The sequence below is a fragment of the Columba livia genome, chromosome 11 (assembly GCF_036013475.1).
Source record: "Columba livia isolate bColLiv1 breed racing homer chromosome 11, bColLiv1.pat.W.v2, whole genome shotgun sequence".
Classification (NCBI taxonomy): Eukaryota; Metazoa; Chordata; class Aves; order Columbiformes; family Columbidae; genus Columba; species Columba livia.
This window is the reverse complement of record NC_088612.1, coordinates 3,772,471-3,796,034: the sequence shown is the minus strand read 5'-3', so window position 1 is coordinate 3,796,034 and position 23,564 is coordinate 3,772,471. Positions and strand designations below refer to the sequence as shown.

The following is a 23,564-nucleotide window of genomic DNA, read 5'->3' as shown; positions in this document are numbered from 1 at the left end:
CAGTAATCCCATGGGAACATTTTATCTCAGCGTTATAAAAGCTAAATTGGCCAGGCAAATGAACAAAAGGCATGTCATAACCGGGTGACAGGTTTTGACTGCAACTTGCCACCTGGAGGGTCATGAAAGCCCCTCTGCCATGCAGCAGAACCCGCCCAGCTTAATGGTGTCACCAGGAACAAACGTCACCGTGCCGTGGATCTTTCATTTGACTTCACTACAGGGCACAAACTGCACCAGTGATTGCTTATTGAAGGAGAAATGGTACCATTTCAATGGATAAGTACAAAACAGATATTAAAGAGTTGTTAACATGCCGCGCACCCCATTCCTGTGCCTTGGTTCTCAGTTCAAGGACTCGATTTGATTGATCAATCAAACACACACTTAAAGGATGCAGCATTTGCTTGAACTTAACTGTCAAAATGTCTTGACAATTAACCAGATTTCTCACCCCCAATTATAATTTTACATTAGTTGGAAACTTCAATCACTGGTAAATTTCTTATTCTATGTCAATTGGAAAATGGAAAAATCTATTATTCAAACAAGCAAAGTTTTATATGTATGACTTTCTTGGCTTATAATATAAACATAGTAGATAATTTAACTAAAACATTATGTATGCAGCAGGGAGCACTAAGTATTTTTACAGTAATCTGATGCACTATTGTAGTAATTATCCTACTATTCAGTGAAATAGAATATTTTCTATTTTAACCCAGCATTCAAACCACATACATTTACATTCTTTTACGAGCTTTTCTGTGCAGTGAAACACACACGGCATGAAGCTGTGTTAAAAGATCAGAATGCTCGAAAAAAAGGCCAGAATTTCGTTTCTGTCCTTTTTAGAGCACAAGAAAAATAGGGGTGGAAAGTTGTCGTGCGAATGGTGGGAGGGTGGATCTATTCTCTCTACCTGGAAGATGAAGGACAGTCACTTATTTCTACCAGATATTCTCTGTTGGTGAGTGCTTAAAATGATGTACTATCAGCTGAAAATAACTCAGAAGAAATGCCAAGTCCTACACATGCTTGAGCCTCTGTAAATCTACTGACACTGGCGATGTTATTTATGTTCCTTCTGTAAAAGAGCAAACGGTATCTGCAGTTACTGGAACCAGTCATAGGAGCAACCAGTTACCAAATTGCCTACAACACTATTGCAAATGCTCTCAACTTTATATGTGAGTCTCAGAATGCGTGTTGTTTTTCTTAAGAGTCCTTAAATTTGGCTAGAATCCATTGGTTTTCTAAGAATCTCAGGTTTCTTATAAATAAACTAGTAAACTTTTAGGCATTATGGTGCAGACAAAAGCCTGAAAACACAACTTGACTGCACCCTAAAGCTTCCAAAGCCACAGACTACAGAGAAAACAACAGGAAGTGCATAACGTACGTATTGTTTAATCTCATTATTTTTAAGCCAACACAATGACTTTGGGAGGCCTGAATAATAATTTTTGAAGCATATAGAATAGAAATAATACTGATTACACTGCAATACCAAAATGTGTCTCTTGAAATTAATTATTTTTAAAGAGGGACCCAGAAAATGTTTGATTATCTTTTTTTAAATGGAAAACATCTCTTTAAAGAGTAGTTAAATGGTTGACAATATTAAAGAAATACTACAGATTACAAGATAAACATTTCTTCTCCTCGGGTATACAATTTATTCTGATAATAACGATCACTTCTCACTGACAATATTATGAAAATTATACTTATGTCGGGGGTTCTCGCATCAGTGCAAAAGTTCTTCATATTGCAAAATCAAACAAAACCACCAAAGCACAAACATTGTGGGAAAATAAGGACAAATCCCAATATCCCCCAGCACACAGCTGGATTATTTTCACTCAGGGGTTCTTTCAGTCACTGAAGACAAAATAGATCTTTAGCTTTCACAGTTGTTATGGACTTTCCTATGGATGTTAATGGGGACACCTGACACAATTAGCCTGGACAACTTTTATCGGATCCGTGGAAAGATTGATGAAAGTAGCATTAGTTCCACTAACAGACGTAACACAATGTAGCAGTCCTCAAAAGCAGCAAGATTTATGGCATCCAATATTCTGCCTTACAAGCCACGCAGATTTAGTGCAGAAACACACAAAAATGGCCACAGACTCCTGTTGCTAATGCTCTAGAACCTGCTGCATATGATGAACTGGGAAGTAAAGATTATGTTTGATAATGCCTTGCAGATTGCTCTATCTCTGCAACTCCAGTACCTCAAAAACAATGTTTCCATGTGCATTTTTACCTCTGCTTTGGAGAGGGACCAGAGGAGAGCTTGAATTAAAAGTCTAGTCTGTATTAGGATTAAAAAAAAAGGTGTGAGTGACAAGTGCTGAAACAGAGATTTAGTCCCTGCTCAAACAGTGGCTATAAAGCCTCCAGCCTACCTAGACCTGCAGACGTTTCCCTCATCCAGAGAGAGTCGAGCACTAGGAAATGGGGGGAGGGAGTTCCGAGGATGCAGAAATCCAGAGGTATTTATTTTAATAGCCACTGCTAGATGCATACATAGTAGAGAAAAATACCTAATATAATTTACATTACACTGGGATATTGCAAACTCAGACAACATTTATTTCTTGTAATGAAAGAGTTCATCTAATTGAAATGAGATTTGAACATAAAACTTAGCAGAAATGGATCGGCTTCTTTGAACTACACAATGGAAAAAAATAGTAGACAGTGAGATCATTAGTCAGTACATTGCAATAAGTTGGAAACAGAAGAGATGTCTGGTTCCCTTAAAACTATCGGCAGGTAATTTTTGGTCTGTTTGAAATCCTCTGCCAAGCAGCAAGAAGACCAGAACTGATAGAAGGAAAAAATCACTGCTACCTAAATACCATAACAGCACAGGGACTTCTGAAGCTGTTCATTGATAAAATATCCTGACAACTTCCCACATTTCCCAGGAGCATCACATGAGAAAAATGTCTAGACATAGTACCAGTGATACCACAGAATTCTCAAGAACACAACCAGATCTTTTCTTTCAAACTTCTTTCAATGGATCATTTCTATTGCGTTTCAAACCAATGGTTCGATTACTATGAACACCCAATGGACAATTCTGGGTCAGGCAACTTCACAAATTCATGGAAGGGCCTGAAGACAACAGAACTCTCACTCCACTCCCTCAGGAACATGGGATTCTGCTCATCCGTCATTTTGAAGTTCCTTCATGCCAGTAAATTAAACTAATGTCTTCAGTACAGGCTCCTTAAATTACTGGTCCCTTGCACTCCAGCTGCAAGTTTTTATGTGAATGTTTTGGCATGGACAAACTGAACACGTGAAGATGCAAACAACAAAAACATGGACAAACACAATAGAAGGCAGAGCCTAGAGATTATTTCAGACTAGATGTCTGCTGATGTCCTCAAAATTCAAAAACTTGTGAGTTTTAGAACACCTCTGACAAAGGTGTTGGCTAAAAAGCTGTATGTTGCAGGGTGAATTTTAGACAGCAGTGAAATGATTGTACGTTTCAAAAATCAGTTGTGCTATGAAAAAGAGAACTACAAATTCAGTAGTAATGAAAGCAGTGTTTCTGCTTTAGAGTACCATTTCCTTATTTCTAAAAACAATACCCCCATTAAAATGAAGAAATAGATACTCAGTCACAATAGCTGTTAGTACCATGTAATTTTTATATGTATATACTTGGACTACAACCCCTTCTACCTTACCAGTGAAAATGCCCACTGACAATAATGGAGGGAATGGGATGCATCAGCTTTTGTGATCACAAGTGTTGCTGTTCCCACGGATCAACCTCACCAGCGAACAGCCGTAGTAAATGAAAAAGGAGGCACTTATCAGCCACTTACCACCCAACCGATGGCATTCTAGGGCATCTCTCCCAACTCCCGTCTCTGAGGTCTGAACTGGTGTATAGTTCAGAGGAGGCTGCTTTCCCTGAGCTCTGGACTGGTTCTCTGCTTCTGATTGTTTCTGTTCTCCTTTTCCTATATTTTTTATTTCTTCTATGGGTACAACTGTCTTCACTTCCCACTGATGTCATCAGTCCTGTCATATATAGGTGTGTTCACAATTCCACTGCCTCCCCTTAACACTTCATAACTCACTTGTGTTTGGTCCCAAAGCACAGTGTGCAGTGGCAACACCAGCAGCCTTGTCTAGTAACATGTACTTAGGACGACAGGGAGATTCAATTACATCCAAAAAGGAATGTGCGTAACTACTTGCAGACAGATGTATGGCACAGAGTTCCTATAGAGTGATATACCATACCGAGACCTAAACAAACTCCTGTTTGATCTTCGTGACAGTCAGACAGAAAACAAGTCTGCCTAATTACAACTTTACATCCCTACTGTACTGCAGAAAATGGCGGCATTTGGAAAGATAAGGAATAATTAACATGGGAATTTTAACTCCAAACTACACACTTCCAGTTCCTAGGAAAAGAAAGATCATCTAACATGCCCATCACTGAGGGATTAAACACTTTGGCACCATCAACTGTCTGGCAGCCAAGACTCCTGCAGCAACAAGACTAAAGCAAGTTGCTGTATCAACAACTTCTTGCACCTTACTTGACCAAATAAAGTCAGTGTTTGAACATACAATATAAAGGAAACAAAGTGGTTTGAAATACTCTATGCATAACCTAGGAAAAGTTAAAACTTGAAGCTGCATGCTTCCCTACAGATCAATATAAATATTAATAATTTAGGGTAACACTAACAGAAGACCCAGCACTGTCAAGCAATACCATATTCTTGCACCCCAGGATGAGTAACTAAATAAATGTACCTCCAAGACATGTGGCTGAACAAGGAGTAAAACCAATATATTCCCAGTCGTAAATCACACTGCCATCTTCAGCACGTGAAAACTCCGGTGCGATGGGGACAGGATCGCTGTCACAGGACGCCTGGTGACAGACTCGTTCTGTTGGTGGCTTCACATCTTCACATTCCTCCTCAGGCAGCTCAACCTCAGTCTGAGTGAATGCGAGAAGAATTCGGCACTTCACATCTCGCACCTGGACGCCGTTGCCACACGTGGCACTGCATGGAGACCAGGGTTCAGGAATAAACCTGCCAATAATCACAGCGCAGTAGAAACACTGTCATTTTATTCCATGTAATTGTGCCTCTTTGCGCACAGTTAAACGTAGCTAAAACACATAAATGTGTGTTTGCACACAAAGCAGACAATACATAACACTATTTGATACTTAAATAGAATGCATAATCAAATGTCTTAAGTCTTTCACTTGCCCCCTATCCCAGACAATTTCTCAAAATTCACAAACAAAAAGATGTAGGAAAAGAGAAGAAAGCATCACGAGGAACAGGGAAAGCTGCATCCTTTTTAGGGGAAAAAGGACATCACCTAAATATTTTCTCAAAGTCCCTCAGTGGCAAAAAAGGCAAAAAAAAATTAGAAACTTCATGAAGACCTATCTACACAATATAAAATAGACTTATGCCAAAAGTATATTTGCAGTCTGCTTAAATCTGAGAAAGGCCATCACTTCATGTCATACTAATAATCAGCAACCAGGCACAAGAAAAGCTCTTTTCAAACCTCGCTATCTCCCGTGCATACCACCACAGGCTGCTGTTCAGGTTTCACCTTGTAAGAAGCCTCTCGTCTTCAATAAAGAGGTCTAACCGGCTCAGTCTATAATCCATCATTTTTATTAGAAAGCATTTATGCTTCTGATGAGCTATAGTAAAATCTTATTTCATAGATCATGAATTTACTGACTAAAAGGAGGTTTTAGTGTATGATAGTCTATGACTTTGAGGGTCATGTTAATATCTGATAGTAATTTTCAAAATGGCACTAGAGCCAAGGGGCTGAATTTCATTAATAAAGTCATCCTGAGTGGCTCTTGGGTACAATTTATAAGAAATCAAATACAGAGTTTCATGTGTCATTTTTTTGAAAGGTTGCAGTTGCTCTTTATTATACATCCAAATGCAGCTGATGATCAAAACACAAATGGGAGATGCAGGAGTATGTATTTGACCAACATATTCTGGAAGGAAAAATCCAAATTAAGATTCCACGATTTTCTCCTGATCTTTGATTAAGAATTATCTTTCCCTTTACAGCAGAAAAACTGCCCTTACCAATATAAGAACAGTTGTGCAAGACAGAAATCAGTATTTACGCTCTGCATACACAGTGAGCATAGAAAAATGTCAACACCATGTGGTTGATTCTGTGGACAGTTTATCATCTTGAGCCTATGACTTCTTGCCAGTATACACGGAGGAAGAATCAAATAGAAGAAAGACCAGATGAGTGGGTAACCCATAAGGAGACTCTAACTCAGGCCTTGGGGAGTCACTCAAGCTGTACTTGGGACAGACCCCAGGACAGTCTCCTGTGGAAAAGACTATTCCCCTTTCCTATGGAGGTTACAAGGTAACTGGCTATTCTTTAGTGAGGTGGTGATGAAACACCTTTACAACTCTACTAGGAAGATAAATAAAGATGTCAAAGCTCACCAGAATGATTTTTAGTAGAAAAGTATTATCGAAACGGTGGATGTTTGTGTCCTGCAGGGATAAAATCTGAGTAAATGCCATACTGGTGCAACCCAACAGCCCATCCAGTCCAACAGCACGGCTGGCAGGGGTCAATGCCCACATGCTGTTGATAACAAATTGTAACTGAACAGAAGGTGGAGGAGCTGCAAAGGCAGGCTTTCGCTTACCCAGCAGATAAAAGCAGCTTAACCCTGAAACATCAGATCTCGCAGTCTTTTTGAAGACAGCCATGCCAGCTCCCCAGGGCAGCCGTGGCCAAATCGCCCTCCTTCAACAAAAAGCTTCAGCGTGTGCCTCACTTTAGGCGTATTAGCAGTTCTTTGAAGTCAACAGGACTATAATGCGTCCAGAGTTAAACTTGTGTTTAAGTGCTTTACTGGACCAAGGCCACTGTGCATAGGCTTAACAAATTTATGCCTTTCCTCTCCTTCTGAGTGAAAAAAAATATAAGTCCATTCGTAGTTATGTACCTAATTGGAAAACGTAAAATTGATGGACATTTATAGTTGAAAAGAGTTGGTTGGTGTTCTGACCGCACCTAACAGTTTACAGTCTGAAAGCAAATAACTTTTTTTGGTAAAAATATGATAGCAGGATACCAGAAATTAGTGTCAGCTTTGTGTATTGTTAGCTGAGTGCATTAAAACATTCCAAAACTAATGTGCGATGCATTCTTCTGAAATTCTGTACAAAGGAAATTTCGAACCACAGCAATCCTTTCATTCAGCAACCAATCGATTTCTAAAGAAACTCAGAAAATTCTAAGCATTTTTTCTTTGACTTATAGCAAGTCTATATTATAATTGAGGTTTTCCTGTTGAACATTGGTGTCTGGTATTTTTCAGTGAAGTGCAAGATGAAAAAAATGACCCCAAATACATTTTATTCTACCTTGGCATTGGCTAAACTAGCCATGTGACCAATTAGCTATTAAAATCCTAAATTATAGTACTTTGCAAAGGATGACCATGTTCAAGTCACCCTTTAATTACCTTCAACAGAAGCCAACGGAGGCTGCTAATACAAAATTAGAGCAGGGAACCAACCAGACAGAGAGAAAGCTCCAGATGTTGGCATCGTATCTGAAGTTTGAGTTCACGCAGATGATTTTTTAATTTTAATTCTGTATTTAACCTATGCACAAACAAAGCCTGTGACAGATCATTAAAGCAAACTCTATCAGCCTCCAAAGATACGTACATATTTACTTAGAGACATTCACACCACACACCTGGTGATGCTTTAGACACAGTACTGCCCTGAAGCAAGTTCACTTTGCCCTTGATGGGCACACACTCAGCGTGGTCTCAGGTCAGGATTAAGCATAAAAGCACTTGTATTAGAATGCCTTGCAGAGTATCAGGAATTTATAATGGAATGGATAGGATGGTGGTAACTCTGAAAATTTTCTGAGACCTTTAAGTTAGTAGATGAGATTCCTCTTCTGATTAAAAAAAGGAAAAGAATGGAAAAATGCAAATCTGAGCACAACTTTTCACAATCGGCCTTTTTGTACAGTCATTCTTCTCAGTGCAATGTAGAAATCAAATTCTCCTATAATAATTTGCACAGTTATAAATGACGTACACACTTATACGCAGTGGAAAGTATGTCCATGCTGCAGTGTTACCAGTTTATCGCTGAGGGAAATGTGCGTTCACCTGGCACACTCTGAAAAAGCCTGTGTAGGATGACCTGGAAAATGAAACAGTGACCTAAACTACAGAAGATAAAACTGGGACAGAACAGCCCAACCCAACCAAATCATCTCTGAACACTGAACTCAGCGCAGCCTCCCGCAGCTGTCCAAAGACTTGGAAAACTTGCTGTCTCCTAATACTCTTCTTTATTATTTTCCTCATGCCTGCAGTTCTTGCTTTCAGTTAAGACAGGAAATGCCTAAATCCTGAAAAAAAGGCTGCTCTTGTGATATTTCCAGTCCAACCCTACAGCGCCAAGGGGCCTGGATAAAACTTTGCAGAAGCATCTAAAATGTTGGCTGCTTGCTGGGGCAGAACTTCCACGCCATTGGCAGCCTACCCTCCTGAAGCACCACTCTTGCCTGCTTCAAGCAGAACCGCGCTGCCAGGCTTTATCAATCTCTAGTGTAACGTGTTGGACTCAATCACCAGCCCACTTTCAGAGAAGCAGCAATGGGAATGCTTCTGTGAAAATGACTCAAATGCAATGAGCAGCAACCTTTGTGACAGACACCACTTCTCGCATTCAGCAAGTGCAACCCCACAAAGCCAGTGGTCACATTTTAGCTCAGGTTGCTGAAAAAATATATCAGCTTTTGAAAGCATTTTAGTTTTGTCCTAAGCCATGACAGGGAAAGGCAGCTGAGGTGTCTATTTCTTTAACTTACAATTAATAAAAAGGATGCAAAAACCTTGCCGGAGTTTCTCTGCGAATCCCACTGTAACTAAGAAGGCTCGAGGGAAGAACATTTAAAATAATGATTGGTTTCAACTGTCATCACATTCCACAACTAAAAACTAAAAAGGTCAGACTTATATTTTGCTTGGCCTCACTTTAAGGGCAGTCATTTTTTATTTTGCTAATAGCACAAAAAAAGAAGCTTTTGAACGTTGCCCCTCTATGCAAATTCAGGACACCAGCCGTGGTAGACCACAGCAGCAGAAGTATTTATCTTTCACAAGCTACTTTTGGCATATCCATCATTTGTGGGTTCTAAAACACAGCTGCCATTATTCTCTTATTCATTATCAACTAAAACATCACACGAAAGCATAGACAGTTTTAATAAAAGGATGGACTAGAAGCTGGGACTTCACATTGTGGTTGAAGTTTGGATGACAAGAGAATAACTAAAATTAGAAGTTATGGCATTTTACCAAGGACATCATGAGCCTCCTGCTAGGCAGAGGTGGGCTAGGAGTTATCACTGTGCACTGTGTAAATTACAGGGAAAAAAATTAAACAGATTTAAACCAGAGCAAAATCTTGTTATAATTTACACTGGAAGAAGTAACAACCTATTGTTACAGGGTTTTTTTTTTAATCCTAAACCCTGACCCAAAAGCCTCACTCCAGCTAAAACACAGGAGCAGTTAGGGCATGAGATGTAGAGCATCTAGTGAGAAATTGCTCTGTTTCCAAACCACTACCCACATGACCAACAGGCAATCTGCAAAAAGGGATGGAGTCAGACATCAGTTATTTCTCATTTCTTCTTACCTACTACCTTCCCTAGAGGAATAACGTAAGAGCAGGTGACAGCAGAAGACAAGTAAAAAGAAATTAAAGGGGAATTTGGCTGCAACATTAGAGCCCAGAGTAGCAGCCTAGGAAACACAGCACCTCCGTAAAGAGGATGGCAGAGGAGAGTCAGCAGCAAGAAGGGGCTGGAGAAACCTTTTAGACTTAGTAGAAGATGCTCCTGGAAAATGTGAGGGAAGGAATCCCAGGACAGGATTAGAACCATGGATGAAAATGAAGAACATCTAGGTCTTCAGAGTAAGCAAAGAAGAAAAAAAGATCCAGAAAGTGGCACGGCTGGGACAGGACATGCACTGAGAACGCAAACACATGGCTGCACGCACACTGCGAGGCTGTGATGTGATACATTGGTCATGTCTAGGGAGACATGAATAACTGCTTGCTTTGTAAGGACAAGGTATAAGGGAATCCATTACCAAGTTTCTGGCTCAGCTCTATTAATGTCTAAATACACTCTGAACTAGCGTGCTATGTTTCTGCCGGCCCTCCCTGCTTGTTCTGTCAGTCTGCTGCTGAAGAATCCTAAAAACCTAGAGACCATATCAGCTCACAGTGGCCACAACATGATTTTATATTGCTAGAGATCATTTTCTTTCCAGCATCATGCTGAAAACCTTTAGAGGAGGCCTCACATACCTTCATTCTGATATGCTGACATTCAACACGCACATTTGATTGCATCACCCCCTTTGACAACCACACTATTTTTATATCTTTGCTACTACCCTGCCTGAATCCAGGGCCACCAATTTGGAGAGTGAAATAACTGCTCACAGTAGGTTGACACTTGACTTGAGAGGCTGGAGCAGTGAAAAGTACAGTCACCATAACTATGCAAACACCTGTTTGGCAAGGGTTTCCTTCTGTGAGTCAGTGCAGGTGTAAAGATTTTATTACTCTTGATCACACCTGTTGGTGCATGTCTGCCAAAAATCAGGAATAGCTAGATGGAGGAAGAAAAATAAGAAATTATGGGGCATACTCTGCTTTCAGAGCAATATAAATCCAAAGTAACTTCAGTAAACTCATTTAAATTATTTTAAACTAACATTGCTACAAATTAGCTAAGCACAACACAATAATGTCCAAGATCTCTAAAGAAAAACTTATAGAAAGTTACTACTTTCTAGAAAGTTACACACTATATATTAAATATATTAAACATATACATGAAACTTACACAGGAGATACAAGAAATTGTGTAGATGCCGTGACATACAAGGGACAGGAACAAGTGCAGCTGGATTCTGATTCAAGTTATACTTTCATCCCCAGGACTTAATTGTTGTGAGGCTACCCCCCATCAGCTTTCAAGGGGACTCGCAAAATCCAGATGGTATTTCACATGCACACGTGTAAAATGTCACAACTTTTCCCCGTAGATTCAGCTAAGCTCAGAGATCAGCAGGTTTTTCTCACTTTCTTTATATGCTGGTCTCACCCCCCAAGGAAATCCTGGCAACCCTACAAAGTACCTCTTAATTTTTAATATAACCACTACATTCCTGAGGTAACAGCAAAGACTGGGATAAAACTGAGTTTACTTCATTTACATCTGCCGAAATGTTTCCACACATATTAATCAGGGCTTAATTAAGCTAAATTAAGATCCCTTTGAGTTGCTTGAATGATACAGGGCCATTATAATAGAGTAGCTCTGTGTCATCCAGAACAGGAGCTCCAGAAGCAAAGCTCTTGAGATGTAAAATTAGGAACAGCTCACAACCCAACCCATCACCCAGGGAGGGCCCACTGTCAAAGCAAACTGCACAGCAACTTCATTCCAGAGGATCTGCGAAATATGCCGAAAATATGTCTTCATTGTAAAAGACAATGTACTTACGTTGGCTCTTCTGAGACTGTTCTTGTCTCTTCCATTTCATGTGCCTGTTTAAACCACGGCAATTTTGCTTCCACAGGATTTTTTTCTGATAGAGGAAACAAAAATAGGTTCAGTTCTTCCTCCAAAATAAAAGCAATATGTAAATGCTGGCATTATACACCTCAGCACTTTACATTGCCTATTGATCTAATGCTTTTGAATAAAGATACACTGGATAATAAACCACAATTTACTAGAAAATTTCTTCATGACATTTAAGCTCCATTCTGACAGCCCTTTTTACTTAGAGGGTACCAGTAATCCAATTTCCAATCCTGTTTCATTTCCATTCCTGATTAATCTTTTACTTCTCCCATCTTCCCCAAATGCAGGCAGTGTCTAGTAGATTGTAGCTTATATCTTGGTGCAATGGATTATCATCATTATTTAAGTTTATAGCTGAAAATGAAGCCAGAGCATAGCAAATGTACACATTGCTCTCCAGATCGACTGGCTTCATCAGAAAATTTTCACAGAAAATATTGGGGTTTGGGTTTAATTAATTAATCCTGTTTAATTTCCACCTACTGTTTTAAACCTTAGCTATTCTTTCAGAGAACATTTGTCAATTTAAAAGGCCCGTAACAATGATGTAAATGTGCAGAATTGGAGGAGAGGCACAGAAACCAGTTTAATTGTAACTTCATGAACTGACGAGGCCCACTGAGAATGCTGAGACATTTAATGAGATGCAAATGAACAAGATCCCAGGTGATATAAATGGTCTATCATTCCCATTTCAAGTATTATTGAACAAGTTACCCTCCACATGTTGAACTCATTAATTCTGGTTTTCTTGATTTGACAAGGCTGTATAGATTTAGTTAGTACGTTCACCTCATGACAGTCTGGCCACATTATCAGCAAAAAAATACCAGCAGGGCACATTTCCTAGCACCAATAATTAAAATGCTTGGTTCTGCCAAGACTGAAATAAGTCCTAGTAAATTCCAGCTTCTGGCATTTCTGAAAAAGGTTACCAGGGGCTCTTAATTCTCTTAACAAAAATGTGAAATAGTAACAGACCCAGACAAAATTCCAGTTACCTTTTGGCTTGTAACACGGTATTGGCACGATGCACTCTTCTTTTATGTGCAGTTTCAGTTGTGGATTACAGCCACCGACGTGTTGCCCGCGGTGGTCGATACACAGCACCACTCGGTAGCGCAGGCCTCGGCCACAGGTCACTGTGCACTGCAGGACACAAAACAACCCCCTCACGCTCTTTCTTCTTTATTATATTTACAAATACTGTTAAAAAAGCAGGTTAGAAGTACCGATGATTTGTTCACTGAAGTTTTTCCACAATCAGTCAGGTATCAGAGATGTATGAATTTTCCCCTGCATTGCTAGGTGAATGAAGAAAAGGTTAATGCTGGAAAAAATGTCTAAGTTTTGGGAAAATAAGTGATTTCTCGGGGTTCTGTTAAGCTTATCTGATTGGCAACAGTCTGAAACAGAGGTGGCTCTGTACTGAGAATGTGCTCTCAGTGGTCATTTGCAGTTACAGCTGGGTCAGACGTGCTGCAAGAACAGTTTCTTTACTGTATATCAGTGATGTCATTTGGATGAACTAAGGAATGATAGAAGTGCTGAGCTATCTGACTGTATCAGATAACCACAGCCAAGATAAGTTGGCTTCGTGTTCTTGTTACTATAATAAAAGGTAAGAATGCTGGAAAAATCAGACTTGCAGACATGTCAGCCCCTAGACAGACACGCCTTTAGCTATTATATGCAGTGGAATATTACATTTTTCAAGAACTGAGAGACAAACGACCTAATTGCAAAGGGGCCTGACCTCTGGCTCTCATTTCTCCGCCATGTAAAGGAGGAATTCAACAGGCATAAATAATTCTATATGCATTTTTCTCCACAAAGACATGTTAACATTTTGATTATCAGGCCAAATTATTTTGCGTGAACTTCTGCTAGTAAGTACTATGAACTACGCCTGCAGGGGTATATTTTTTTAACAGCCCTGTGCTCAGAAATAACACAAGACTAGGGGTTTTCTTTAGAAAACAGGAATAAAGCTCCAAACTACTTTTCAAACTTACTTGAGACCATTCCATCGCCACCCATTTAGGACAATCAAAGAGATTGCAGGTTTGAATGACTTTGGGCTTAGGGGCGTACATGCATTTCCACTCTTCCACTTGCAGTATCTCTCCATGAATTGTCTCCTCTACACACACAAAACTTCTCCTCTGAATGCCACCTCCACAGGATACTGAACATGCAGTCCAAGGGTTATTTTCCCACCTGGAAAAAGAACTCACATATATTAAAAATAAGGCAATTTTTTATTCCGCTAAACTCTGTTAAAACTCTAAAATACCGTATCTAACCTTAGCATCATTAAAACCCACCGACAGTTTGCTCAGTGGATTCTAACCATGCACTGAATATAAATACACTGAATTGCAGAGCTACCTTGCAATATTCCAGGCTTAATTTAATGCATAAAATGAAAAATAGAACTATAAATTTAAATACATTTCCCCAAATACCAGAAAAATCTTATTCTTATACATGACTTAAAGACCCTAATATACTGAGTTCAATTACTGGAGTGATTTTACTTGCAAACAGTCTAAATCACCTAAATAGAATATTTTTTACAGTTAATTTATATGGTTACATATACTCTTACTACCATTGTCAGAGACCAGGGAGCACATGTACTTGAGATTACGTGAAGTCCAAAGACAAAGACAGCTCTGGTTGTGCTGACTGAGGGGTTAGTACCCACAGTTGCTCGTCACTACCCACATCATGCAGATTACACTTAAAAAAATGAACTGTTCCTGAAAGAATTTTTATGGGAGGTCTAATACTTGTTTTGGGTAAATCCAACCATTTCGTTTCATTTCAGACTCTCTTCATCCATAAGGACCATGAACAAATTAAATTGTGACAGGTACCATTTGGCTGGTCAGCACTGCAGTTCTGCGAGGGTTTTCCACCCTTATTAAAATGCTGTTGAATTAGTTTGTATTTGCACTTTCCAACTTGCTACAAGCAAAAGGCGGCTCCTTATCCAGTCCAGCTGCTCTGGCTAACCTAAAACCCCAAAGCAGGGGATGCCCAGGTGGAGGAAAACATGCACAGCCCTGGCAGCCAGCAGAGCTGGGGGTAGTAGCACCCAGAGGGATGATTAACAACCTGTTGGGAGGGAATGTCTTCAAAATGGCCATCTATCCATGATCTTGGACCCAACTACAATACAGACGGAAGTTGTTGCATCATCTGAAGTGACAATTACACGGAGGTTTTGAAGTTACAAAATTTATTTCATGTCTCACTTGGTCTTAGCATGAATGTACATGCAAGCGATCACTTCTCAACAAAAACTGACTTAATAATGTCTTCCTGTCATGTTCAGAGACAACAAGCTTCTATCATAACATTTGTCTGTAGGTTCCACTGACTCTCATGACATTTTTCCTCACCCTTTACCTCCTACCTTTTGCTTTCTTTCTACCACCCAAATCAAACTAAGTCCTGGGAAACAATTGAGTTCAGCAGGGCATTCTATGGTTCATCAATGTCTTCTTAGTTTAAAGCTTATTCCTACTGCAACTGCAGGAGCTCAGAAAGCATTGTCAACGAAATTATATGTATTATAAACAATGGACTCAGCAACTACTACAATAATCTCACCAAAATCAATTCACCAAAAGTAATTTAGCCATCACAAAAGAAGTCAATCGCAGTAAAACGAAGCAAAAGCCTATAAATTGAAGGTAAATTTAAATAATTACTCCCTACTTTCTATGATACAGCAGGTAAATCAAGGGCACTTCCTATTTTAAGCAATTCATTAAATTGCCTACAAAAACATACTCATCATGCTTAAGCTCAACAGAAGAATGAGTATGAAACATACGGCAAGCCACGGAACATTAACCATAGAGTACATACCCAAAAGCATTCAGAGCAAAGCTGTATGCCCAGATACTGATATCATATCACAAGTGTAAAATGCATTTGAAGAACAACAGTTACGCTTTTCTTTGACTTAAATGAATGGCTAGCATTAACATATTTGCTTTTAAAAAAGTCAGGAACTAAAGAGCAATTAACTGTTCAATGAATTAGCAGCTCATGGATTTATATATATAAGGTTCACTGTGCTATATGTAATACTAGCCTCACAAGTGTTTATAGCATAAAGTTTTATAGTTGTTTTTCTTTATCTCATCAGTTTAGAACACACTCCAGATCCCATACTCCCATAAGCATTTTCAAGATGGAGTGAGGTCCATGGCTACTGGGGAAAAGGGGGGTCCTGGGCAAGCAGTCAAGGAGATACTTTCCAGAACCCACAGCTGTCAAGGGATCCTCAACAGTCCAACAAGTCTGAAATAAATGGAGGCATTCCAAAAGCTTTAAAAGAAAATTTTCATCCTGGGAAATTTTTCTATTTATTTCAAAAGAATTCTCCATCTGTAAAAATATTTCAGTGGGGCATTTACAACTCTGGCCACAGGAGAACTCTTTCAAGATCTTGCGGTGTGCACCACGACTTTCCCACAACTTCCCCGTGCGACTGGGAAAGTGGTGGTAAAGGCCACAAGACTGCAAAGGAGCCCTCCACACGGCCCTCGTCTCATGTGGGTGTGATGTATGACTGCTGCTCAAGGTGAAGGAGCCCATACGGCTTTGCTTAAACGTATCTACAGCACTTTGTTCTTCTGCCTGCTTTGCAAGAACAGTCTTGGGTTAACATACAAGAAACAGGTGAGGAAAGAAAAGCACAAAGAAAAGGTGAAGAAGCCCCAGCAGAACTGGTGCAGACAAATGTGTTGCAGTTACTTGACAGGCAACAGAAGATGGAAAATACATCCTGCTGCACTGAAGCAAGACTTGCATCCGCGCTGGACCAGATGCACCTCATGACACAGGTACACAAACTGGCTGTTTCAGCTGCTGGGTTTTCTCCCACAAATTCCAGCAAGAAAAGGTGTTTTTACACCTCTGTTTTGTTACTTCATGCACCATCCCAGTGAAACACAGCCTCTTTCCTTCCTGCTGGCACCAGCTCTGAGCCCAGCTTGGCCATGAACTGTCTTACAGTTGTTACTCCTGAGCATCACGCAGGAAGACTATGATACCTCCTGACAGGACACAGGGAGGTGTTGAAGCGAGGTGGGCCTCTGTCTGCAGTTCTTAGTGTTTGAAATTAGAGAACCTGCCCACAGCTTTATCGCAGACATAATCTATCTCACCACAGTGTCGTGCAAACGTGCTGAGCACAGTAAAGCACAGAAAGAGGGATTAAATTTCTCTTCCAACTGGTGTCCAAGCCCTGAGCAGTTCAGAAGATTAAATACTCATGTAAATAAATTGTGCTGAGTTCCAGAAGAGATCTGAAGTACAAAGGAATTGGCAGAAGAAGTGGAAGGAGAGAAACACAGAATATAATTATGGAACTTTACAGGATAAAGCTGTAGAGAAAAAAATAAAATCTCAACCTATGTATGAAAGCCAAAGTATATCACAGGATAGCAGATCCACAATAAATGTAATTGCTACAGAAATAAACTATGACATTTATATCAGCTGTAATCAGTAGCTCCACTGAGCTGCACAAGTCTATGATTTCATTGTTATTACTTAATATCTTTACTTCTTTAGAATAATACACATCATTCATTTCATGACATAATAAAGCAGAGGTTCAACTCAGATAAATATGTATCTAACTCCGCCAACTATAATCCTTTACATTAACATAACCCGGCCCAATGCTTTTTAGTCCCAACATTCTTTACAAACCATCTAAACCTTCCAGAGAAGTTTTACATTCTTGTGATTAATTAAGGTAAAATAAAATAAAATAAGCTGTGCTCTGATGATTTTAGGCAAAAGATACTCAGACAAGTCAGTATCTGTAAAGTGACATGTCAGTCTTGATGTCAATAAATAGAGTGTAGTTCTGAAGACAAGCAAAAGAATGAGACCTCTCAAGGGAAAAATAATCTCTAGAATCCTGTACCATAGTGAGACCTGCTCTATAAAATAATATATTAATTGCTTCTATCTTCAAAATAAAAACCTTTCAAAAAAGAAACATGTGTCTTTTAAAGGAGACACTTTTCTCAGCACTACAGCAGGAGGAGGCTCAGGGGGACAACTCTCTATGCTGAGGTCTTCCACATTGATATATCAATAATAGCCTATTAACCTCTTACTGTTAAGCTGATCACCCAGAGCACACTGAAATAGATCACCAGCTTCCAAAGTGTGCACAGGATTGTTATAAACTTGCTCTCCTACACAGCAAAAAAATTCAGAACTTGTTCCATGATCTTAGTACTCAAGTAGTATGCTTGCAGCAAAAATCATGCTGATGCTGACACATACGCTATACAGATTATACATACCGAGGAAGTGGCTGGAAGTGATCATAGGGCATGATTTCTTTAAATCCATCACTGTCAACAAGATAAATATTGCATCATTATTTCTCATACTCAAGACTGTACCTCAAGTACATACTTTTATGTGATCATGCTTAAAGTAAGCAACTCCCAACACGAAATGAGGGAATCCTACATTCATTACACATTACCCTTGTGGCAAACAATAACTTGTATAATCCTACCACTTCTGCAGGAATAGCAATCTATTCACCATACAGCTTCTCCACTTCATACAGTCAAAAAAAAAAAAAAAAAAGAAAATTAAATGAGCAAGCCTTTGGCAAAGAATTTTATTAACAGTGATCTTTTAGGTCTGTGCTACGTTATTAAAAAGAAAATAGTTACATACTTGTATCTGTAACAAAAGATCACTGAGGAACATGAGTGGCAGTGAAATAAATGCGTCACAGGATGAATCCTACACAGATCCTGAATTGTGCTTGAGACCCTCCTAGAGCTGTTTGTTTGAACTGCCCGGCATAGAGCAGGCATAAAGCCCTCCTTCCAATACTAAGAAATACAGTATTCTATCCAGTAGTAGTTCCCTTTTTCTGTCTGTATAAGCTAAATTTACAAGGAAAAAGCTAATTACACACTTTCTTTCCCTAACTTTCTCATTCCAGCTTTGCAACATTTGGCACCCGTTGCCATTCAACATTACTGAAGTCTTACCACTCCATATAGTGATCAACTCTCCAGCAAAAAAAAAGTTGGAAGTCAGCACATCTATAACTGTTAGAGGTCACTATCAACAATTATGTTCGACAGGAATGAAAGGAAATGGACAGTTTAGCTATAGGAAATGAAATCCATTGAGAGTGTTTCCTTTTCTTCTTGCATATAACTCTAGCTCGGCCAGCTGGCATGTTAATGTGAAGTTCTGGGACTTGATACTGTGATGTTATTTTAAGATTCTTTAGCACAGCCAGGAAACCTCACCAGACAATCCAAGATTTAGTTTGAAATACTGTAGTGCAATCCAATACAATTTATGAATACTATAGTATTTATAATTTGGCAATAATATTCTGTAGTATTTGTACCACAAGTATATTTACTTTGATTTTACAAAAAACTAAACTTTAATTATGAAGTGTCAACTCCACAGTACAAATGAAGAACAAAACTTTTACAGTAGGCAGATGAATAAACGAAGTTAAACCATGTGCAAAGCTGGTACACTGACTGAGAACTGGAGCTACCGTCTGTCTAATGAGAGATCCTGAATGGCAGCATCAATAAATCCAAAAGCAGGCAAACATTCTGCCCTCCGCACTCAACCTCACAAAATGCCTGTACTAGTGCTGTACCACTCAGCAAAAGATGAATGTAGAATTAGCCCATGAACGGAATAATTGATATTTACAATATCTCTGTATCAAGCAAAGTCTCCTATTCTACAACACTGAAGTGCCACAACTCTACTGGCAGTGGTGCCAGGCATCAGCCTTTAGCATGTGCAATGATCAACTAAGATTAAGTAACCCTCAAGATGGAAAGAATTGAAATGAAGTAAATACAATTGCTTGTTCCTTAGTAACTGATTATACCACACATTTAAATTCATCTGTCATACAAACCTAGAGGGGCAGGGATCCATGTTGCATTCCTTCAGCTTGGGCTTTGGCTTCTTGTTTTCTGGATAGTAATGACAATAGTGGTCTGGAACAACACGCTTCAGACGAATATCCATGCATTCAGCTGAATTAAGCTGATAACCTAATGTAGAAGCAGAGTTAAATTTGAGTAATGGAGATAAATAAAAGCAGCTTTGTTCCAAACACCTCCTCCTTCCCCCAGATAATGTGCTGCCCATCAAATTCATTTCCTGTTTTACTCTTGTGTGATTTGCTTTTAAACAAGGAAACAGTGCACAGGAACATGCAGGACCAGATTTTCATCTAGAGCAATTCAGCATAACAATTATGTTAACCCGTGTCAGCACTAGATAAGACTCTGGCACATTATTCTCATAATATTCCAAGTGTAAGGGTAAAAGTATACATATTGTCATGTGATGCTGGAGCAGCTCACCTGTCACAGAGGCAAACCTACGAGGTCATACGGTTCTACTACATGTTCCACACTTGATAACTGCCTTCCCTCCAGAAGGAGTTACCGTTTATGTTAGAGAGCTATATTACACAGTCATGCATGCTAAAAAAAATAAATACTTAAAACAGAAAGCCAGAGGAATTGAAGATGAGATCCAAAAACATTGTGAAGTTAAATTGTGGAAAACCAAGAAATAGTTTCCCAGTTGAAGAGCCAACAAAAGAAAATTTGAAGTAACTATTTGGAGGGAAAGAAAAAAAAATAATGAAACTGATGTTGAGACTGGTTACATGAAGGGGTCTGAGTTTTATAAACCACTAGGTTGGTTTCTTGGCTAAGAAAAAAAGACTCATTCAAAAGAGCTGAGTTGGACTTAAAATGAGGAGAGGAGGAGGATGTTCTGGTATGCACAAAGAAAAAAATTTGAAACCACAAGAATTAAAATCTAAATAGAGTCAATAAACTAGCAGCACAAGTTCCAGTGTCTACTGAAAATGCTAAGTATCATATATCAATGGCTTCACTTGTGTGTCTCTTGGCTGATTCAAAGCATCATCATGCATGAGAGTGATAACCGTAAAGAAGAACTAAGCAGTTCCAGTACTCCAAGCATGCGTGTTCCACTTCTTGTAAGTACTGAAAGGACCCAGAAGATGTGCCACTTGCAAACAAGATAAACACAATTGTGAACATTCTTGCTCATTCATGCCCAACTGTGCTTTCCGAGATGCCTGCCACACTCCCCCTTCCCACACATCCAGACTACAGAATTAACTGTAGAAGCAGCATCCAAGCAAGTAATGGTGGTGCACTGATTCCATATCTCAGTTATGAGGAACTTTTACTGCCAGTAAAAGATGCCAAACAGACAATCTGGATACTAAATCCACTTTAAGATAACAGGTTAAAGCCAGGCAGCTGCAATACAGCTTCTCTGCGTGCCTCAGGACTACAATATGCCCTTCCTAACACTACTGCTTTTCACGGGTAAAGCAATAGCTTTGTTTCTGTGCTGCTTCAGTTCCTGGCCTCTCTCAGGACTGCCATCAAGAATCAAGTCCTGTTGAGAAAGGTACAAGTTTCATGTTATAAACATGCAAGTACAAAGTACAGCATTGAAAACACTGTCTAATTTCAAAGAGATTGATGTGTAGTTGTAGTCGTCAAACCATAACGTGAGTCGGAATAAGGCTGGATTTGAGGCAGTAACTTTGAAGGTAAATGTGTCCCCTGAGTTACCCAGGGTTTACATGCAGTCCTTCAAAAACAACTGCGAAGCTTTACACTTCTTCCCTCGTCAGATAGGTTAGGGAAAAATTCATAAATGCAGTACGATGGAACCATCGGAGGATACGTGTCGCCACTCACAGTTCCAGTAAAGAATCACACTTCATGAGGCCAACTATCTTATAAGATACAGTAGTTTCCTGTGGGACTACATATTATATACATATATTGTCTGCATTTCAGATTAAAGTGAGGTGCAAGTGCCAAACTGGGTGGTTCATCAAAAGATCCCCAGACTCTGCTTGTGCTTTAAACATCTTTAACTTTTTTTCTCATGTCCCAAGTAACCACATAACCCATATTTTTATTCTCCAAGAAAATCACTACACCAGTATCCCAGTCTGATTCTCAGGTGACCTGGGTAATGCTGGTTGAACCAAAATAGTGATCCACAATGTCAAACATTCCTCCTGCCACAAAGCCACAGTTTTTGCAGACCAGACATGACAAGCAGCGGGCTGGGCTGGATGAGCAGTAACAGAGCTGAGCTGCACTTCATCTAACCATTGCATAAGCTGTAATGTTTAAACCAGGAGTACACACTACAGCACAGTACCTGCTGCTCTAACTTCCATCAGGACTAAGTGTCTATAATCAGACAGCCACAGGTATTGATAGAAGCTGTTCTTTAAATTCTATATCCCTATGCTTATACTAAAGCAACCAACTTACCTGCTACGTTGTCATTTATTTAAGAACCACCAGTGTGCAAAGAAACACAAAAATTTAGTCAATAAAAACGTAGAACGAAGATTGTAAATCAGATACTTTGAACCTGCAGCTGTAAATGCTCCTGAAGAATTGCCTTTACTTACCTCCTCCACACGTCACCGTGCAGGGGAAGAACTCTGTCTGTCTCCATTGATGACTGATGGGTTGATAGAAGAAGAACTGAACCACACTCTCTTTTGATCCAGAATACCTGGTCTGAAGAAATTTCCATTACAACAGATGTGTATACTGTACTCCAGTATTCATGACATTTAAAAACTCATTTTGTATATAATAACAGTGCAAAGAGTCGTATGACAACAGGCAAATAATTTAGTTGTTACTGTAGACTTTCTAGAGGCTAAGTTTCCAATAATAATAAAAGTTGTGTATCCTTTGTTTTCCAAATTAATCAAGGTACTAATGTGGCTATTTGATTATCAATCATTCATTAGCAAATTTCCTAACTGTATCCTGCCTCATCTCATTATTAGCAAAATTTTTAAAACTTTCTGAGGAGGGAAGTCAATAATTGAGCTAAGCACACTGGTTGATATTCAGGCAAGTCTAACTGCACGTGTGATAGTGGACGCACAAAATAAACACTACTGAAAGTCTGTTTCTGCAATATGACAGATAAAGTCAAGTGGTATAATAATGAAACACCTGCCATTTCCGATGGAAAATGGCATGACTACCTTCCTTCGGCAGTAAAATATTGATATGTTTTTGCATATAAATATCTGCATGTATGATGCAAGTCATCAGTATGTGATCTGAGTAGAACAGAAACTTAGAAGTGGTCACTAGATGGATTAGCGAGGTCTAAGGGAAATTCCAGGGCTCTGTGCTCCAATTCAGTAGGTGGCAGCCTTCAGTTGGATTAACAGCCATCCACTGCACAGGACCACGCTGTTATTTTTCTGTAACATTTAAAACAAAAATCCTGGCCATTTTTACCATTAAAGATCCTGTGATACTTTCCACCACAGCAAAGAATTAACCTTGTAATATTTGATTTTGTTTGGATATACTTAGTATAAGTTATCTCTGGACTTTGATTAGGATTCTTTATTTGCTAGATAAGATTTTGCTGTATTGCTACAACCTGACAGACAGCTGCCTACTCTGTTGCACATACTTGCAATATCTTACTAGTTTTGTAGATACACACATCCCACCTTGATAATGAAATCTGCTCCAAGAGGTCCCTGGATCTTTATGATTTCCCTGTCTGTATTCTTCTGAAATTCAACAGTTGTATTTTCTACGACAAACGTTCCAGGACCATTGAAACTGTGCTCTCCCTTGTCTCCTTGCAGCGTCTTTGACTCTATAACTAGAGAAGAAACATGCAATTAATCAGCTTAAACAGGATATTTTTTCAAGGAA

The 23,564-nt window shown here is 39.3% G+C and overlaps 1 protein-coding gene across 9 annotated transcripts in view; it reads right to left on the bottom strand.

Moving 5' to 3' along the window:
- Positions 1-23,564, bottom strand: part of ADAMTSL3 (ADAMTS like 3) — a 205,429-nt gene that overhangs the window by 37,348 nt on the left and 144,517 nt on the right. For all 9 annotated transcript variants that reach the window (XR_010475224.1, XM_021281229.2, XM_065075918.1 and 6 more), the window contains 8 exons: positions 23,354-23,511; positions 22,277-22,388; positions 19,700-19,838; positions 18,081-18,131; positions 13,749-13,953; positions 12,735-12,882; positions 11,650-11,734; positions 4,810-5,096 (listed from right to left, as the gene is read on the bottom strand). Coding sequence is in view for 8 of the 9 variants with exons in the window: in XM_021281229.2 (XP_021136904.2) it covers positions 4,810-5,096; positions 11,650-11,734; positions 12,735-12,882; positions 13,749-13,953; positions 18,081-18,131; positions 19,700-19,838; positions 22,277-22,388; positions 23,354-23,511 (1,185 nt within the window). In the remaining variant the exon portion in view is untranslated. The remainder of the gene's footprint in view (positions 1-4,809; positions 5,097-11,649; positions 11,735-12,734; positions 12,883-13,748; positions 13,954-18,080; positions 18,132-19,699; positions 19,839-22,276; positions 22,389-23,353; positions 23,512-23,564) is intronic.